The sequence below is a fragment of the Raphanus sativus genome, chromosome 5 (genome assembly GCF_000801105.2).
Source record: "Raphanus sativus cultivar WK10039 chromosome 5, ASM80110v3, whole genome shotgun sequence".
Classification (NCBI taxonomy): Eukaryota; Viridiplantae; Streptophyta; class Magnoliopsida; order Brassicales; family Brassicaceae; genus Raphanus; species Raphanus sativus.
The window spans coordinates 25,361,288-25,375,098 of NC_079515.1; the positions used below are offsets into that span (position 1 = coordinate 25,361,288).

At 37.1% G+C, this 13,811-nt stretch overlaps 3 protein-coding genes across 4 annotated transcripts; 1 reads left to right on the plus strand and 2 right to left on the minus strand.

The window, feature by feature from the left end:
- The first annotated feature begins 553 nt into the window (after window positions 1-553).
- LOC130512501 (phosphoinositide phospholipase C 7-like) lies at window positions 554-3,554 on the plus strand. The gene is made up of 9 exons (XM_057010566.1): window positions 554-986; window positions 1,316-1,512; window positions 1,606-1,741; window positions 1,833-2,072; window positions 2,153-2,376; window positions 2,453-2,570; window positions 2,663-2,806; window positions 2,894-2,980; window positions 3,056-3,554. The coding sequence occupies exons 1-9, from the start codon at window positions 687-689 to the stop codon at window positions 3,347-3,349; spliced, it is 1,740 nt and encodes a 579-aa protein (XP_056866546.1). The 5' UTR covers window positions 554-686; the 3' UTR covers window positions 3,350-3,554.
- A 2,128-nt stretch (window positions 3,555-5,682) lies between these two features.
- LOC130495170 (putative serine/threonine-protein kinase-like protein CCR3) lies at window positions 5,683-8,470 on the minus strand. Its single transcript, XM_056986416.1, has one exon. It carries the CDS (start codon window positions 8,304-8,306, stop codon window positions 5,895-5,897), a length of 2,412 nt encoding a protein of 803 aa, XP_056842396.1. The 5' UTR covers window positions 8,307-8,470; the 3' UTR covers window positions 5,683-5,894.
- A 3,495-nt stretch (window positions 8,471-11,965) lies between these two features.
- LOC108857507 (uncharacterized) lies at window positions 11,966-13,811 on the minus strand. 2 transcript variants are annotated; one of them, XM_018631497.2, is made up of 6 exons: window positions 13,381-13,811; window positions 13,033-13,161; window positions 12,838-12,961; window positions 12,680-12,761; window positions 12,445-12,598; window positions 11,966-12,355 (listed from the first exon to the last, which is right to left on the minus strand). In XM_018631497.2, the coding sequence occupies exons 1-6, from the start codon at window positions 13,636-13,638 to the stop codon at window positions 12,221-12,223; spliced, it is 882 nt and encodes a 293-aa protein (XP_018486999.1). In that variant the 5' UTR covers window positions 13,639-13,811; the 3' UTR covers window positions 11,966-12,220. The 2 variants fall into 2 exon arrangements, with proteins under 2 accessions (XP_018486999.1, XP_018487001.1); XM_018631499.2 differs by having other exon boundaries at window positions 12,838-12,958; window positions 13,381-13,810.

Genomic DNA, 13,811 nt, shown 5'->3' on the forward strand with positions numbered 1-13,811 from the left:
TGTACGCAAAAGGATGTTTAAATATATTTTCTTTGTAATATTTTTGGAATGGTTATGGAATTAATGAAATGCGAATCTCATTATGTTCAAATGAGAATTTCACTGTCTGCATAATTTTGTACCCCTTTTTTAATTTTCAAAAAAAAAAAAAATTTAAAAAGGGTACAAAATTATGCAGACAGTGAAATTAGTCATTCAATATCATTTTATTCCGAAAATGAACAATCCAATTGTAGTCTTTGATTTTCTTAACTCTCACATAAATATACTTAATTCTTTTCTAACTTCTTCAAATAACTTACTTTTCTAATCACAATAATGTTTCAAATTTAATATTTTCAATTTCTTGACTTTACATTTTAGGCATTAAATTCGATCCCATTTCCTAGCTTGTTTGAACAAGAATCGATCTTATCAAATCATTAATTTTAGCATTAATACAAAGTTGGAAGTATTAAAACAAAAGTTAAAAAACACATCTAATAATTAATTTGATAAACATCTGCCGACAAACCAAAATTATTAAAAACTCCACATGGACCAATAATGCAGACATTCCTTACATCCCAAGTTTTATAGAAAGTAAAAAATCTTTTGAGATCAAAACCACCAACGAGAAAAAAGTTAAACTAAACAGTTCTGATTTCACGAACAGAGATCCCTAGAGAATCGTTCGTTTGTTCCAAATGTCGAAGCAAACGTACAAAGTCTGTTTCTGTTTCCGTCGTAGGTACAGGCACACGGCGTCGGTTGCACCGCCTGAGATCAAGACCATTTTCGATGACTACTCCGACAAAGGGCTCATGACTGTCGATCATCTCCTTAGGTTTCTCACCGATGTTCAGAAACAAGAACAAGCGACGAGAGAAGAAGCTCAAGCGATCGTCAATGCATCATCTTCTCTTCTTCACCGCAATGGTCTCCACCTTGACGCTTTCTTCAAATACCTTTTAAGTGTCAATAACTCTCCGCTTGCTTTTCATGAGGTGATCTTCTTTATTTTACATGTTAACATTATGCGATATTAATCATTGGATTAGATTGAAGTTTTATATTCCGAATGTAGACAGGAACATGGCCGGTTCTCTGGATATAGTGGGATGAAACATTCTTGTCTCGTTATCCCCAAATTTTGAAGACTTATTATACATAGATCAAATGATCTTAATACTGTAAAGAAAAATTTTATTAACATTAACTTTAAAATGTTTATGGTCTCTAAACCTCAGATCCAGTCCTGGATATGAATGTGATCACTGAGTTTTTTTTTCCTGGAGCTTGATGCTTATGACTATATGTATGTTTTTTTTTGCAGGTGCATCAAGACATGGATGCTCCATTGTCACATTATTTCATATTTACAGGGCATAATTCTTATTTAACCGGTAATCAGCTGAGTAGTGACTGCAGTGAAATACCTATAATAGATGCATTGAAAAGAGGTGTCAGGGTTATTGAGTTAGATCTTTGGCCAAACTCTGATGAAGATGGTATTGATGTTCTTCATGGAAGGTAAATGTATAGTGCAATGAAATTTGATTGTATATGTGTTTGCTAGATTTTTAATCATTAAAAGAATGGTGGTTTGTTCATTTTTTTTAATAGGACTCTTACATCACCTGTGGAGCTGAGCAGATGTTTAAATGCTATTCAAACTTATGCATTTGATGTATCTGATTATCCAGTTGTTGTAACTCTTGAAGATCACCTTACTCCAAAACTCCAGGCCAAAGTTGCTGAGGTGTGAACTTATTTTTGCATTTATTTTTGACCTTTCTTTGCTTTGGTTTCTCTCTCATTGTAATGATTTAGAGATGTTAATTATGTTCTAGATGGTTAGTGAAGTATTTGGAGAAACGTTGTTTACTCCTCCTCCTGGAGAATGCTTAAAGGAGTTCCCATCACCAGCATCTTTGAAAAAGCGTATTATCATCTCAACCAAACCTCCTAAAGAGTACAAGGAATCAAAAGATGATGAAGCTGTGGAGAAGAAAGATAGGAGTTTGGGTGATGAAGAAGTTTGGGGGAGAGAAGTTCCAATCTTTAGTCGGAGGGTCACAAGTGATGACAAGGTTTGTATAGAAATACACATCATGTTCATTCAGATTCATTGTATATATAAGTTGGTTTTTCTTTATTTCTTATTATGTAGAATGATTCAAATGATGATGATGACGACGACGATGATGATGAAGGAGATAAGTTTAAGAAGAATGCACCACCACAATACAAGAATCTGATTGCAATCCAGGCTGGGAAACCGAAAGGCGGAATGGTTGAATGTTTGAAAGTGGATCTTGATAAAGTAAGACGGCTTAGTTTGAGTGAAGAACAACTTGAAAAGGCCTCAGAAAAATATGCCAAACAGATTGTGAGGTAATACCCTTTAAGAACATATCAGGTTTCTAAAGTGTTTTATGAAACTATGTTGATCATGGATTATTGATTGTAGCTTTACTCAGCGGAATATGCTTCGGATTTACCCCAAAGGAACTAGAATTACTTCATCAAATTACAATCCACTTGTTGGCTGGAGCCATGGTGCTCAAATGGTGGCTTTCAATATGCAGGTCTCCTCTTCAGTTTCTCATTTCCAAGCTATCTTGTTCCATTATCTTTAACAGAACATATTAAATTCTTGAAGTGACTTATTCTTGTGAAGGGACAAGGAAGATCATTGTGGGTAATGCAAGGAATGTTTAGAGCCAATGGAGGATGTGGATACATCAAGAAACCAGATATTCTGCTAAAGTCAGGCACTGTGTTTGACCCGGAAGTTACATTACCTGTAAAGACAACACTAAGGGTCAGATATATATCCTCTGTTCTCTTTTTTGTGTAAAATATCATGAACTTATAACGTTTTTGATTTAGTACTTATATATCTTTATAGGTAACTATTTACATGGGAGAAGGCTGGTACTACGATTTTCCTCACACACATTTTGATAGATATTCTCCACCTGATTTCTATGCTAGGGTAAAAAAAATCTGTAACCTTAAATAGGTTTTAGTTTTGAAGCTGAAACTGATAAAGTGATCCCAATATGTTCAGGTGGGGATTGCTGGAGTCACAGCAGATACGGTAATGAGGAAGACGAAAATGTTAGAGGATAATTGGATACCAGCTTGGAATGAGGTTTTTGAGTTCCCATTAACGGTTCCAGAGCTAGCTCTTTTGCGCATAGAGGTTCATGAGTATGACATGTCGGAGAAAGATGATTTTGGAGGCCAAACTTGCTTGCCGGTTTGGGAACTGAGGCAAGGAATACGTGTTGTTCCTTTGCATAATCAGGATGGGGTTAAGTGTAGATCCGTGAAGCTTCTTGTGCGGTTGGAGTTTGTGTGAGAGTACATATATATAAGTAAGAAATGTCTCCGGGTTTAAGCACTTTAAACCGGATCTGGTATGGAACATAAACAGTTCGTGATTGGTTGGATGAGTCTGGATAAAGTGAGATTGTTCCTTCCTGGTTTTGTAGTGTTGATCTGTGAATGTGAGTGAACTTTCTATTTTAAGTTCAAGACTAAACACCTCTTTCGTAAATCAAGTCCATGCGTGGGAAGGCTGGTTCATGGTTTGAAGTTTGAACTATGTTTAAATATTAGTATTTTACTTGAGAAATATTCTATTAATCTAATGGAGGTGCTTCTTTTTGTTAGATCACCATTGTTTGTAAAGGTCTGATAGTATTTAATTATGAAACATCATCACAAACTAGAGTTAGAAAAAAAAATTAATAAGTTATACAGCATTTATTTATTGCCGTCCTCACCGCCATGATTGCCCCACCACCTTACTGCCACTGCACTTTGTTAAATTAAAATCGTTCGGGTATATCCTCCATGTAAGTTTATTCCACGTGGAAGAACTTTTATTAATGTACATCTGACAGTTCCGTAGCCCATCGTAGATCATATAATTCAATGTTGATGTTAAAAGCACCGACATGGCCCATCTTTGAAGCTAGAATCACCGCTCAACTTAAATGAACGGGAGTGACAAGACATTAGCTGTAATACCGGTTCCGTTCCATGTCAATATGTCATTGTCCTTTGCTGATATATTCTCTTACAAGTGTACTTCAATAGGATCAATTAACATTCTGTATTTCATTGCAATTTGTTTGTGTTTGATTAGAGAGCCTGAGACTAAGAAGTAAGGATAAAATGTTTTATAGCGCAGATAACGTTAGATACTGCATTAATTAGTCACACATGACACATTCTTTTGTTAGGATCAAACAACATGTTAGCTATGAGACTTAGAAGTTTTAATTTTGGTTTTCTTGGGATTTCGTTGGTGGTTATATCTTAGGAAGCTTCATCGAAACTCTCTTCGACTGAGATTTCCCTTGAATTGACAGAATTATTGGAGACCCGAGAAACTTTTCCGGACTTTAATTAACTTATTATTTAGTGTAAGCACCTTAGCCTAATGGTTAAGGTCTAAAGGCTTCTATACCCAGGTCTAGGATTCGACTTCCAAACTATGCAATTTATTGCCAGATTTTCTCAAATCCAGGTTTCAATTCCCGGAGAGAGCGTGATTTATTAAACAACTGTGCAGATTATAGAAGGAAGGATTACATGCAACTATGCGATTATGGAATAAAAGATTACAAGAGATCTTCAACTTGGTGCAAGTAGATTTGGTTAGGCGTGGATCTTCATAGGACCGCTCAGATGATGCAGTTAGACGTAAATCTTCATAAGATAGGTAGTATTGTCGGTTATCGAATCGTCTATGTAATGTTCCTAATAATTGTAATATCATAATAAATCAGCGTTAAAAAAATTAATTTATTATTTGCCTTTTTTAAAGTTGACCTCCATTAGTTTCTTTCTCTGTCGAATTAAGATATATTATATTCATCATTTTAAAAAACATCAAACAATCAAACCATACATGATACAGTTCACCATAAAACATTTTAGTTTACATTTATAATATTATCAAAGTTAAGATAATAACTTTAAAAAATACTACTTCCGTTCCTGAAAGTAGGATTTTCTAGAAAAAAATCTTGTTTCACAAAGATAGATTTTCTATATTATTAAGATACTTTGTATACTTTTGAGAAACACTAATTGAGAATATTTGAGTTATTCAAATTCTATTGGTGGATAGATATTGAAAAGAGTATAAAAAAATAAAAATAAAAAATCGTAAATATTAATTATATTCTTAATAAGCGTGAATACTCTAGAAAATCTTATTTTCGGGAACGGAGGTAGTACTAATAATAATAAATTTCGTCAAAGCATAAAGACAAAACTTTAATGACTTGGAAATTTCAAAAAGACAAGAAGAAACTGTTGACCGCTAATAAATTGGAATCTTCCAAGTCAACAGATTCGAGTTTGTTTGTCTGCATGATGACATGTCAACTTAAGAAAGTATACACGTGTTTTCGGGACCCACTTTTAACTTCTTTTTTTAATTTAATTATCTTTTCTTTTTCATGAAATGTCTATGGCTGGCTGCCTTAAAAGAAAGAGAGCAGAGAGTACACGCATTGCATTATACATCCACGCCAAAGTCGTTATCTATTATCTCCCCTACCATGCTGGTGGCTCTACAAGTATGAAGTATAAACAACACACAAGGTTTGACCAGATGTTCCAAAAGAACGACATCATAATAGTGTCACACAAACTTTTCTTTCTTTTTCAAAACAATGATCCAATTTTATATTCGCTCTCCGCTGTCCAAATTATACATTTCCCAACCAAAAGGTTAGACCACGAGTACAGAATATTCAAATTCTCCTAAGCAACTACCACTAATCATTACTTACAAAAACAATTATCCAAAAAAGCCAAAAAAAAAGAAAAGCTAGAAAAACATATAAAATCCTCAGGTGAAAATAATCATCTATGTAAAAATAGTTTTAATCTCTCTCAATGTCAGAGACAATAGAACAAATGCCACTAGAGATGCTACCATGACTATCTCCACACAACTCCAATGCTCTCTCCAAATTGCCAACAATATCAGTCATTGTCGGCCGGTTCCTCCCTTCCGCATTCACACAATGCATCGCCGTATAAGCCACCAGCTCCACCGCATCTCCTTCCCCTAGCTCCGGCGATCCAACTCTAGGATCCAAAACCCGCCCCAGCTCACCAACTGTAATCGCCGAAACAGAGTATTCCACCAAATGCACCGGGACACACCCTTCTTCAACGTCACCGCCGTTCCTAAAAATCGCTCTTTTACCGGTCAAAAGCTCCAACAACACAACTCCTAACCCGTAGACATCACTCTTGTCCGTTAAAACATTGAGACTGTAATATTCCGGATCGATGTACCCGACAGTTCCAGCAGCTTTCATCGGACGTTGCTGATGATCTTTCCCAAGCTCCGGGCCCATTAACGATAACCCGAAATCCGAAACCCTAGCGACCCAATTCGAGTCGAGCAAGATGTTCGACGACTTGATATCTCTATGAATAATCGGCGGCACAGCGTAGTTGTGTAGATACTCGATCCCTCTAGCCGCGTCCAACGCAATTTTGATCCGCATTTTCCACGAGTTGACCAAACTGCTGTGTTTCTCCACGTTGTTCCTGTCGTGAAGATGGTCGTAAAGCGCGCCGTTCTTCATGTAATCGTAGACCAGAAGCTTCTCCTCCCGTTCCTCGCAGTACCCGACGAGCCTCACCAAGTGCTTGTGGTGAAGCCTCGAGAGAAACGCGATCTCCGAGTCGAACGCGGTTTCTTTCTCCTGGAACTTCTTCATTTTCGCGTTTACGTCGCCGCGTTTGATCGCGACTTCTCTCCCGTCGCTGAGTTTGCCTCTGTACACAACGCCGAAGCTCCCGGAGCCGATCTTGTTCTCCAAGGAGAAGTTCCCGGTGGCGGAAGCGAGCTCCGAGAAGGAGAACTCCTCGGCTTTATCCGCGTGTTTCATCGACGACGTCCCGCTTCTCTGTCTCCTCATCGAAAGCATTCTCGATCCTTGGCGCCTTATCGTCAAGGACCGAGAAGGCGGGGAGCTGCTTGACCGGGTACTCGAACCGCCGCGGGTTATCGTCGGTTGAACCGAGTTGTGAACTTTCTTCTTCCCCAAGCAAACTCCTGTCCATAAACAGTACACCACGGTGCATATCCCTGCAAACGCTCCTACTGATCCGACGATCGCAAACGCTAGTAATCCTCTCGTTAACGCCTTCGACGGAGGAGACGGAGTTGGCTGTGACGGTGGTGGTGGTGGTGGTGGTTGTGGAGGAGATGAGATTTTGCATTTGCTGCAGATCGAACCCGAGCCGGAGCATAGCTGATCAGATCGTGGATACACACCGCACTTGCAGAGAGATGTTTCGACGCAAGGACCTGGTAAGATATCTTGGAAAGGAAGGAAGATACTCGAGAAGTTATTATTATTAGGGCTCCAACACATGACGGATAAGTTACCGGACATCAACCCGCAGATTAGACCCGACCCGGATGTAACTGACTCGAACGAGATCTTTTCCGTTACATTGTTGAACCTCTCTGCCCCTCCTCCCCAGCAAGTCACGGAGCCGTTCGAGCTTCGCGTCGCGCAGGTGAAGTTCGACCCGAGAGAGAGATCCGAGTAGAGATAAGGTTGACCCGATGGAGCATCGAGCTGACCCGATTCGTTTCTCCCGATGCAGATCAAACTCCCCGTTGAGTTCAACCCGCAGGCGTGCGACTCCCCGGCTGATACGCTGACCATCGTTTGGTTTCCGAATCCGGTTTGGATCTGACCGGATTTAACCGGATCTTTTCCCCAGCAGAGGACTCGGTTGTTTCGAACCGAGACGCCGCATGAGAACCCGACGCCGGAGGAAACTGAGTTTAATCCCTCGCTCGGAGGCGTTGACGGATCGTTCCTCCAGCATCTCACGGCATTAGTGCCGTTAACGGTGGCGCAGATTTGACCGTCGCCGACGGAGAGACTCGAGAGCAAAACGGTGTCGTTGTAGTAGATTCGCTTCGGGCTGAGAGTGTTGTAATTGCTTCCGACGCCGTCCCAGCAGAGGAGGCTGTAACCGCCGGAGCGTATCCCGCAGAGGAAATTCTCGCCGGCGGCGATGGAGGAGAAGGAGACGCCGGGGTTGAGAGTGAGGTTGGTGCGGAGGCGCGTGTTGTAGCAGAGGATGCGCTGCGTGGGCTGGCCGGAGATCAAGGCGCAGACGGTGTCGGAGCCGTATACGACGGCGTAGGTTGAGCCTGAGCCTAAAGCGGCGGCGGGAATCGGGAGGAAGAAGACGACGATTGAGATAACGGCGACGGTGACGGAAAACGCCACGGTGGAAAAGATGGACCTTTTCATCGATAAAGGTTGAAATTGACTGCCGTCTTCGTGGATTCTAAATGCGACTCATTCATTTTCATGAGTCGAAAACTCTGCTTGAGAGAGAGAGAGAGAGATAAAGAAGAAGAAGACGTAAGGGAGAAAGAAGAAGAAGAATAAATGTGTGTTTTAAGAAGACAAAACAGTAATTAAAAACATATTAGTAGGATTTGGTTAAGAAATGACTTTTTAATATGCTGTTGTGAGTCACGCATGTTTCTTTTCTTTTTCTTTGATTTTATTTACATTAATTAATTGATATAATTGTATAATAATAACTCGGATATATTACTATTGCGAGATTTTAAAATGAAATTAAAGACTTTTTTATGAATAAAAACATGAGTGTTTTCTGGTAGTTAATTAATGTATCTTTTTATCAGTGGCTTATATTTGCTCCTACTAGTGGCGATTTTATTTGATGATTGTCTAACAAATTTTGAATTAAAAGCTTTACGACCGTTTCAATATTTTAGTATATCAACAACTACGTTATATGCTAGATTAATATTTCCATGCAACAACCGCTCATATGATAAAAGTAAATGTGAATAATATAAATAAACTGAATTTCCCATGTGAACAGTAAATATAATTCAAAGTCCTTGTTTCCAAAGTGGGGATGGTTGAACTCATTTCTTTCTTGTTCTTTATAATTAATTGAATTGTCAATTTCTGTTTGTTGAACTCTCTACGCTTTCTTTTGAACCATAATATGAATATTACAGTTTCTTATCAACATTTAATATTACAGTTAAAATAACAATTTTTATTCCTTTTCTCATTGAGTTGAGTCTTCTTCGTTCAGAAACTTCCATATATTTTTGTTAGCAAAAAACTAATGCAATTAATATCCACTCTAAATATGGTCAATGTAGGAATCAAGGAAATTGAATATGACCATATCAATGGAATTTTTTCTTACCATAAAAGCATATCTTTTCATTTACACAAAATTTGGAAATTAATTATGATCATATTTATAAAAATCTTATTACCATTAATATTCTGTTTAGGGATCCTCTTTATGTAACATTTAGTAGTTTATCCCATCTGAACCGAGACTAATTTATAAAGTCCATAGAAATTCGAGCATTCAACAAAAACAAAATCATTAACCCATTATCACCTTTTGTGTTGAGTGTATATGCTTTTTCTGCTTTTATATGTTTAATATTCCATTTGTTTCATAGTAAGTGTTATTTTAATATTTTTATTATAAAAAATAGTTTTATTTTAAAATTTCAATGTAATTTTCAACTTAATATTAGTTACAAATACATTAATTTTTTTAAAAAATTTATTTATCTCAAATACTATTGGTTGAATGTATGTAATTAATAGAAATTTAAATGTATTTCAATCATTTTATTAATATGTGTGAAAATGTCAAAATAATATTCTTTATAAAATAAAATGAATAATATTTTAGTAGAATGGACTTATATACGTATGTATAAAAAATAACACATTTTTACAAGGTATTGGCAAGCACATATATTATAACTAAGAGATGCTCCTTCGTTTTTTTAATATTTGATGTTTTATGAAAAATTGTTTGAAATTTGACTAATTTTCAATTTTCAATAATTTTTATTATCTGCATAAATATTTATATTGTTTATTATTTGTCGAACTAGTGTTAAATGAAAAATTAATGATGTTTTGTTTCAGAAATATAAAAAAGTAGAAAGTTTCTTAATTTATGTATATAATTTAAAAACGTTATCCATTAAGAATGGAGGAAGTGGTATTTTATTTGGTGGAACAAAATTGAAGAATTTAAGGAAAATATTTTCTCGATACTAATGCGCATTTACTTTCTTCGAGTTCCCGCTTTGGAAAAGATAAAAGAAAATTTTTTGACGCACGGAAAGTTCGAAACCGTGACGAAAATGTTAGATTTTGAAAAAGACAGAAAATTATTAAGCATATACTAATTCAATGGCTGGCCACATTTGACCAAAAAACTTATACTGAACATAGGTGGCGTGTTTTATTAATTACTGTAGTTTATATGTAAATACAGTAAAAACTTTACTAGTTGTTTGATGTTTACTCATTAGACAAATATAGCTACATCACGCCCTGGAAGTTTTTACTGCTCTGAGTGATTTGATTTACATAGGCTACAGCTTTCATAAACTATCTTGTTTAGATATAATTACGAAGGCTGGTACTCGTTGCAATAGTCCAATTCTAAAAAAGAAACATGCGACAAATTATGTCAAACCATACTATATGGATCTAAGTTAATAAATGGATGTTCAAAATAGTCAATCCATTTAAATTGTTTTTCATGCCAATATCATGTAACACGTTCCGTTTACCAATTACCATTTCGCATGCACGACTAGTTCGCAAATCTTGAATATGCATAAGAAAAGTATATAATTCGACACTAAAATAGAGCTGGAACTTGTGAACTACTTTACTGATAAATAACACTAATTTGGTTTTGTAAACACGGAAACAAAATGAAACATCTGATTGTTTCCAGCGCTATATACTATCCTCACATTCCATCACATTAATGTATTTATCTCTCAATGCAAATAACGAGTTTACATCACGCGTCTTTCCATTAATACTGGTGTCCAGTGGAAACTCAAATATAGTAATACTACAAAAAGAAAAAAAAAACAAAGTAGCTACGAAAAAAGAATGAAGTAGAATTAATGGGAGTAGTTAGGCTAAATCTAGATGTGAAGATGCCTTAGAAGTCTAAGCACAGCTCAGAATGATCCCACTTATCTAACAACGAACATGAGAATGCGGACCATAATCCATAGAATAAAAGATTAGTTGCAAAAATCCAATTAATTATACGAAAGCGAAACATGACAGGTCATGTAATGCAACTCACGTACTCTTTCGACCTGTAAAATGTGTTCAATATATATTTCAAAGGATACTGCATTTTTTAGTGATGGAGAATGTCATAATGTCTGCTAGCTAAGATTAGGAACATTGACAATCTCTCTTATCTGCTTTTTGTTGGACCCCCGAGATGACTTTTAGCTCATATCAGAATTTTAATCGAAGGCAAATACTTTTTGCTGGATCCTGTCAGAAGCATAGTGTTTTCATCGTTATACATGAGTCACATTTTATGATAATATAGTCTCCCGTTTTTCTTAGATTGCGGATTATAGACTGATTCGTCATGGAGTATCAAATAATGAGCGAGGTAAATCGGACCCATGCAGTGCATATACGTGGGAACAGTTGAGTTAATAAATGTTTGTCAATTAAGTATTCTAGTACAGGAGTAAAACTAGTACGCAAAAATTGGCTAATCGATTATCTGTGTGGAGTGGAGCAGATCACTCCGTGCCCATCCCTAGTAGAATCTATTTGATTCATGGATACAATGAAATATAATCCAAACAAAATCTAGAGATATAGATAATTATGTTCCTAGATCTTTCAAATGTGCAATACATGAATCCAAGTTACTCACATTCATGTTTCTTTTTTTTTTGAGTTTATTGATTATTGAGTATATACAGTATTATGCCTTTCAAAACCACTCACTTCAAAGGAAGCCAACATTTATTTACCTTCTTATGCCAAACCAGTCTATACCTCAGTTTAGACCATCACCCAGTAAATCCAAATCAAACCAAACCGGAAAAGGAAAAAAAAATGCTTGATCATTAACAAAACTACAGATAAAAAGCTAGAGAACTACATAAAATCAAGAATGTAGGATTTTATCTTTTTAAAAAGAATCTACCAAAGATTATAAACACTACGAATGGTAGTTTATGTGCCCTTCTCACATTTTTTTTTCATTGCTGAAACCACTGTACGAAACAAGTCCTTTGCCTTTTTTTTTTGTGGACCAAAGATATATTTTCAGTTTTCTCCATTAGTTTCTGGTTAACCGGTTAAGGATTCCAGCAAGAAGGTGGTATGCCTTGCTTCTCAAACCATTCAGGCATGCGGAACCTATCATAAAGTGTCGGTCTTACATCTTCTTCCTCTGAAAGTTGCTTCAGAAGTGGAAGAATAACGTCCAAAAGCTTCAAGTTTTCACAATAGTTCTGATTAGTTTCAACACTAATAATAAACAACAAACGTATAAGAGAAGAGTAATAAAGTAAATAGAAACCTGAGTGTCATTAGGCTGCCCGGCAGAGAATGCAATACACGGAATCCCATTTGATGGTTGCAATAGAAAGCTGAAAGGATTGTTGTCAACGATTACAGTCCTAGACATGTTCTTTGATGTGCTTAAAAGATCCTTCACATGATCTCGGTATGGTCTGATTACAATGTACAAATAAAAAAAAAAACTCAATAAAACCTACCACAAACTGGTTCTTGAAATTATAAAACAAACTTACGTGCTGACTGTTGAAGGTCGGTAAAGCCGGTTGCTCAGTACTTTCCTTGTATCTATTATATCCACAAGCGGTCTCGCATATCCTGTGGGTTCGAGAAACATGTGTTAGGATTTAACATATTTTGAGTATGCATTTGATGGGAGAAAGAGTGAGTGTACCTTCAAGACCAGCGGTAAACAGAACAAGATCAGCAAACTGGCTGAGCTGCTCCAAGAACTGGTGCAACCCTGGACGCTCAAACACCGTGACGTAATTGATCTTAGGTTTACCGTCACTTTCCTTCTAGACAACAAAGAGAGAGAGACGTGTCATAAAAAAAACGCCAAAACTCAAAAATTGAGAGGGAAGCAAACCTTGTCAGATGACAAACACTCAAGCTCGAACCAGCTTAGTCCAGCCTCGATAGCTTGATTGCGTAAAGAAGCAGGTAGACTAGAGGTTTCATAAGCACACACTAACGTCTCATCCAAGTCAAGAACTACCTACAAAACAAAACACACACATCTTTAGTTTGTTACTAAGCTTTCATCTCTGAAGCATCAAATGGTAAAAAAAATCAAACTAAACCTAACTATTCAATTCCACCAATCAAAAGGTTACACCTTTCACAAAGTCTCCAACGCATTATTACACACGGAAAGGTTTCACCTTTGAAGCAATAAAAAGTCAAAAGCAACGGCCTTTTGATCGAAAGCGTGTACCTTTAGTCTCTGGAAGCGACCTTCGGAGGCGATTTCGACGGTGGTGGGAGATTCCGGCAATTCGATGCACGGCAAGGGTTTAAAGCCATCGGCGGCGGCTTTAGAGGAGGAGGAGGAAGAGAGGAGAGGATGGTAGCCGACGGCGCGGAGGATCTGGAGGAAGATCTGGTAGAAAAACGCGAGGCAGTTCATGAAAGTCTTCCACACTTGGAGGGAACGAGGCGAATAAACGACGTCGGACTGAGTCAACTCGGCCATGACTCGGTGGGGGCGGGGAAGGGAATCTGTTAAAAAAAGGTGAGACGGAAAACTTGAAGAGTAAAGGAAGCAATCAAAGTTCTTCTTCTTCTTCCTTGCTTCTGTCTAAAATGAAATGTTAATTTAATTAGAGATAGAGGTGTGTGTGTGTGTGTCTATGGCGATGGTTCGAT

Bases quoted from the DNA above. Each gene is read 5' to 3' on its own strand.
- LOC130512501 (XM_057010566.1), top strand. From the start codon at position 687: ATGTCGAAGCAAACGTACAAAGTCTGTTTCTGTTTCCGTCGTAGGTAC. The intron at 2,073-2,152 runs GTTTGTATAGAA...CTTATTATGTAG, and splicing joins GGGTCACAAGTGATGACAAG to AATGATTCAAATGATGATGA. The intron at 2,807-2,893 runs GTCAGATATATA...ATATCTTTATAG, and splicing joins CTGTAAAGACAACACTAAGG to GTAACTATTTACATGGGAGA.
- LOC130495170 (XM_056986416.1), bottom strand. From the start codon at position 8,306: ATGAAAAGGTCCATCTTTTCCACCGTGGCGTTTTCCGTCACCGTCGCC.
- LOC108857507 (XM_018631497.2), bottom strand. From the start codon at position 13,638: ATGGCCGAGTTGACTCAGTCCGACGTCGTTTATTCGCCTCGTTCCCTC. The intron at 13,162-13,380 runs GTACACGCTTTC...TTTGTTTTGTAG, and splicing joins GTCGCTTCCAGAGACTAAAG to GTAGTTCTTGACTTGGATGA. The intron at 12,599-12,679 runs GTAAGTTTGTTT...CATTGTAATCAG, and splicing joins CGACCTTCAACAGTCAGCAC to ACCATACCGAGATCATGTGA.